We start from the raw sequence: 5810 nt of genomic DNA, 5'->3' as shown, positions 1-5810 counted from the left end.
TATATATATATATATATATATATATATATATATATAGTCATGAATATATATAGTCATGGGACGTGGAGTATAGTGTGGGAGTGGAGTCACGGGAATTGTAATATATATGTATGATATCAGGGGGGAAGTGGGGCGGCAGATGGAGGGGTTGTCACTTTGAGGGGTAAAAAGTATAACTATTGCACTGTGTTGTACAGTGGAAACTAATTTTAAAAAATGTGCATTTCACAATAAAAAAAAGCTAAAAAAAAAGGAATTGGCACTTCTTGTTAGGTTGATGCCAGTGTATGCATGCACCCTGCAGCATGGTCATTCAATCTGTTGTCTCTTTCTCAATGTAAGAGTCTCTCTCTGTTGTCTCTCTCTGTCTATTATATCTGTCTATCTCTATCTCTATCTCTCCTTGACGTGTATTTGTGTTTGTTTCCCTACAGGAATTTATAGAAACTCAAAGTTCTTTCAAACCTACTGAATCATTTTGGCTAGGGCTCTCTCGCCATCAGACTAATGGAACATGGCTCTGGGAGGATGGCTCAATGTTCTCTTCTTACTTGTAAGTATCTAGAGAGAGAAAGGCTCACACCCTTTCTCAGAAAGGTGAGAGCATGTCAAGCAGTTAAGAATCTGATTTGTTGACCATATATAAGAAAGACAGAGAGAATGATGAATAGTGTTGGGGAGGAAGAAAAAGTGAGCCAGGAGAAAAAACGGGTGGTGGAGGATTCATAGTTACAAAGAACTGAGTGGCCATCTAGTGCCATCAACGCAAGTGTTCCCTCAGCTTTCTCACCAGGAGGGCATCTAGCACCTATTTGAAGTTGTCCAGTATGGAGCACTCACAGTTGGTCAGTATAAAACTGTACTTAAGAGCATGGACTTTGGAGTCAGGTCTCGGTTTGAGTCCATGACTGGCCCACTCACGTGTGAAAATGGCTAAGTTGCTTAACCTATCTGAGCCTCCTTCCTCATCTAAAAATAAAACTAAAAATAGTATCTATCTCTCAGGATTTTGAGGTGAGGGAAATAAAAGTAAAACCACTTAGCATAGTGTCTTGCACATAGTAAATGTGTAATACAAGCTACTTTCAACATATTTCATGCTTCCATGATTACAAATTCTTCCTCATTGTGTATGTACTAGCCAAGCATCTCCAGAGAAGGAGATTTATATAGATCTCCTATTGGTTCTGTTTCTCTGATAGCTCTAACAAATACATACACAATGAGGAAGAATTTTTGAATGGATATTTTTTACGAGGAATTGGCTTACAGGATTGTGGAGACTAAGAAATCCCACAATCTGCCCTCTGTAAACTGGAGACCCAAAAAGGCTGTTGTGTAATTCAGGCTAAGTATGAAGGAACGAGAACCAGGAGAGCAGATGGTGTAAAACCCAGTGACAAGACAGGGACAAATGACATGAGCTGAGATGTCTCAGCTCACAAAGTAGGAAAAATGGAATGGATTCTTTCTTCCTCCACCTTTTTGTTCTATTTTGATGCTCAGTGAATTAGATGATGCCCACCCACATTGGAAGGGGCAATCTACTCTACTGAGTTTATTGATTCAAATACTAATTTTATCCAAAAATGTCTCACAGACACTCTCAGAAATAATGTTTAATGTGGGTGTGATCTGTCAAGTTGACACATAAAATTAACCATCACAAAGTGTTGAAATCTTCCTCACTGCAATTGTCATTCATTTTTCTTTTCATATCTGCAGAATATAAAATTATATTCCCCTTTTAAGTTTCTATTATAGAGGTGTTTGTGTGTGCAGCTTTTTTTTTCTTTTTCCCATCATTCTCAGTGGGTGTATTTTCCAATTTAATTAATCTTTTCAAAGAAAGAAGTTTTGGTTTTGTTAATTCTCTTTCCCTTTATCTGTGTTTAAATTTTATTTTTCCATTAGTTTCAGTTCTCATGTTTATTACTTCTTTTCAACCAGTTTCTTTGTCTTGAATTTGCTATTCTTTCTCCAACATTTTTTATGCTTGACTCCCATAATTCACTCTTTCTTTTTCTCAAATATGTACATTTAAGGCTATAATTTTAATGTATTTTCATTGTCATTCAGTTCAAAATACTTCCTATTTTGCATCATGAGTTGTGCTTTAACCTATGAGTTACTTCAAAATGTATTTGTTAATTTATAAACATCTGTATTTATAGTTATCCTTTGGTTTTAAGTTTCAGCATAATTTCATCATGCTAGGAGAACATACTCAGTGTGATCGAAGTTTCTTATTTTTAGCTGCTGCTTCTTCCCATCCAGAGAGAATTATATGAAAATCTTCCACTGTGGCTCTACTTACAATTCTGCAAATATTTTAGCTGATGTGTGAAAGCCACATTATTAGACGCGTATAGACTATAGACTTAGAATTATTATATCTTGCAGGTAATGGCCCACTCAGTGTTCTTTTACTTCCTTCTTTTTCGACTGACTTAATACTTTTTATTATTCCACCTTTTCTTACATTAGTTTAGAATTTACTCTTTTACTAATATTTTACCAGTTACTCTAGAGATTACAGCAAGTATTCTTCATTCATCCATGTCTAATGTTAATTGGCCTTTTTATGTTCTTCCTGGGCAATATAAAAATATTAGAATATTCTTTTACTCTACGTACTCCCTCTTCGATTTACATGCTATTATTTTTGCATACCTTATTGCTGACACGTATTTTTTCCAATTTACGATGTCTAAAATTGGCATATGTCTTGACTAGGACAAATTGCTGGCCTTTTATAATCACTGTAGGCCTGAACTGAAGTTGAGGTCTGTCAAGAAGGATTAGCAATTTTTTTTTGCCAAAGAGAAGCACCACAAACCTGAGGCTACTTAAATTAAACATTCCACTTGAATGTTTTTTTGTTTGTTTTTTTCCCCAATACACTGACTGGTATTATGGATTTGGATAGAACTGTATGAGTACCAGTTTGTGGTTAAACTCTCAAGGGATATAATTTTTTCCTCCTATCTTCCACCTGGTGGTAAGATTGAGACATGCACTTTTCATTGTTATTCTTTTCTATTCGGTAGTTTTAAGTTTTCATTTATTGCATCACCAAAATAGTCCTTTGTTTTCTAACTTCTGTCAGGTTTTCATTTAAATTTCTATCTTTGATAAATTTATTTCACTATATTAGATTGAATAACTGGTACATCAACAGTTGATGACATCGTGGATTCAATAAAAATATAACCTTAGAAAACTGTAGACGTGTAGATTTATGCAGTCAGTTCATCTAGATTCTCTCAAGTTTTTATGGTTTTCATTGTGTCTTATTCTTTTCTGCCTCTCCTACCTTCCATTTTGAGTTATTTTCTTTAAGCTTGCAGAATACTCTTTAGTATTTCCTTTAGAGTTGAAAATTTAGAGTTGAATTCTGTTTGTATAAAATTGTTTTATTCCAACTTTTCTAAAAAATGTTTTCATTGGGTATAAAATTAAACATTTAAAATTTTTCCTCCCAGCCATTCAAAGGTATTATTGTAATGTGTTCTATTGTTTTATTGTTGTTTTTGAAAAGTAAGCTGTTTGAAGTTAATAAATATTTTAAGTCTGATGTCTCTTTTAAGCTTTGGAAAATTCTCAGCCATTCTTGCTTAAAATGTTGCTTTGTCCTTGTCTTCCCTTCTTCTGGGATCCCAGTTATATGCATTATAAACCCATTCACAGTATTTTATGTCTTATTTGTTTTTCATATACTTTTTTATCCTTTTGTCTTTAATCTATTTATTTACTTCTCATATATCTTCCAGTTCACTATTTTTTCTCACCTGTTGCTATTCTGCTGTTAAAAGTATCCATTAAAATTTTAAATATTATTTAGTGAATTTAGTGAGTTCTTAATTTCAACTTAGTACTTTCTAATTCTACCTCATCACTATTTATAATTCCTAGCTTACTTCCAACATTCTCAACATTGTATTTTAACTCCTAGAATACAATGAGTATAGTTTTAACATTTGTCTTTGATTATCCCAATGTGTTATATTCATGTATGTCTGTTTCTACTACATTTTCCTCCTATATTTCATTCATGTTGATTTTTTTTATGTCTGATTATTTTTGATGTTTGCTTAATGAGTATATCTTAAATGTTTGTAGAATTAATTTGAAGTTTACAGAGTGGCTGTTCTTTTGCTCTGGCGGGCACCATTTGGTATGACTAAAGCAAACTGCTGAGTATGATGACATTTTGATTTTTACACCACTTAATATTTTACTGCCACTGGCACAAGCACAGTAAATTCATTAACAATCCTGACAAAATACATACCCAACTTTTCTATAGCACTTTTTTGTCTTGAGTTTGCTTCTGTTATTTTAAACATATGATTAGTGGGTTCTTTCTAAAGTCACAAGAGTGGGCCCAAACTAACATTTTGATATGTTACAATGCCTTGGTTTCCTGGGTGGCAATAACTTAACCTATCCAAAACACTATTGGGTGTGAAGAAAACTAATTAGAGAACACTAGTCAGAATTCTCCCTGAGGACTGGATCAAAGTTGTTTCATGTCCTTAGTCTAGTTGTTTCTACAGAAGAATTCTTTCAATCCACCAAGCTCAGAGCCAAGAAGAGACAGATAGATGCACAAGATAAAGAATATCAGACCGTAGCTTTCACACTGAGGCTTGGTGATGTCCTGTGAACTTGAGTAATTGACACTGCTCCAGCAGGAGGCTGAAGAGCAAGCAGAACAGAGCCATGCTTCCACTTACCCGTGGTAACTATCATAATTGTCTATCATTTCATGCTAATAGGATTCTGCCTTCAGGATGCGTTAAAACACGCAGGGTTGTCTGCCCTGCCTTCAAAAAGAATCCCTCATTTAGTTCTACATCCCTTTGAGCAATACATCTTGCTCTACTCACTAAATATACCCAATAACAATTTCACTAAACTGTTGTTTTATTTGATAAATATACTTCTAGGTAAGAGGTCAAGAGATAAGAAAAGAACTGCCGATAGAATATTAATTGGCTTTACCTTTTTGTAGGAAGCTTTATTTATTTTTATGCAACTAGTAGTATTTCTTTAAGAAATAGTTATGCCTTAAAATTCTTTAAAAAATTTTTTTATCCCTTAATAATTAATGTGAAGGCCATTCTTTTACCATTTGAGAACTAATACAATCTAAATTTAAGTTTCCTTTTCCAACAATATACGCACTTTAGAAACTTTTCAGTAATAGCATCATCAATTTGTTTTAGCATTGTGTACACAGTGGACAGTATTCATTATGTTTGTTCTAAATACCTCACTATATTTTATTTTAACAGGTTTCAAATCATAACCACTGCTACCCAGGAAAACTCATCTCACAATTGTGTATGGATTCACAGTTCAGTAATTTATGACCAACCTTGTAGTTTGCCCTCATCCAGTATTTGTGAGAAGAAGCTGTCGATGTAAAAATGGGGGAATTGGCATGGTGGAGCAGAGAGAAGTGAAGAAGATAGTAAGAAAGGCAGAAAACAAAACAGAAAAGTGAAATATTTGATATCAAAATCAATGCTGAAAATATCAAGAAAGCTACGCCAACTTTAATCTTAGCTGAGAAACAGGATGGAAAGACTGATTTCTGTACATAACACTAGTGGTAGGCCAGTATCATGTTCTGATTAACAGCCCTAGAAATGGAGCCAGGACAGCTGAACTTGAATTTTTATTCTACCATTGACTTGGTGTTTACCTAGGATTAGCCACAAATCCTTGGTGTTTCAAGGAGATTTTAATTTCTGGTTCTACCAGAGTTGCTTTTTGTCCTTAAAAATTGCCACTAGAGTACA

The 5810-nt window shown here is 34.1% G+C and overlaps 1 protein-coding gene across 1 annotated transcript in view; it reads left to right on the top strand.

The window, feature by feature from the left end:
• The window catches only part of LOC109375255 (C-type lectin domain family 7 member A-like), a 35238-nt gene extending 29434 nt beyond the window's left edge, over positions 1-5804 (top strand). Inside the window, exon 4 of the mRNA XM_019630542.1 lies at positions 5301-5804. Within this exon, the coding sequence (XP_019486087.1) occupies positions 5301-5433 (133 nt within the window). The 3' untranslated portion in view covers positions 5434-5804. The remainder of the gene's footprint in view (positions 1-5300) is intronic.
• Positions 5805-5810: the final 6 nt, after the last annotated feature.

Source organism: Hipposideros armiger, unplaced genomic scaffold (genome assembly GCF_001890085.2).
Source record: "Hipposideros armiger isolate ML-2016 unplaced genomic scaffold, ASM189008v1 scaffold_922, whole genome shotgun sequence".
Taxonomy (NCBI): domain Eukaryota; kingdom Metazoa; phylum Chordata; class Mammalia; order Chiroptera; family Hipposideridae; genus Hipposideros; species Hipposideros armiger.
This window is presented reverse-complemented; position numbering and strand designations above follow the sequence as displayed.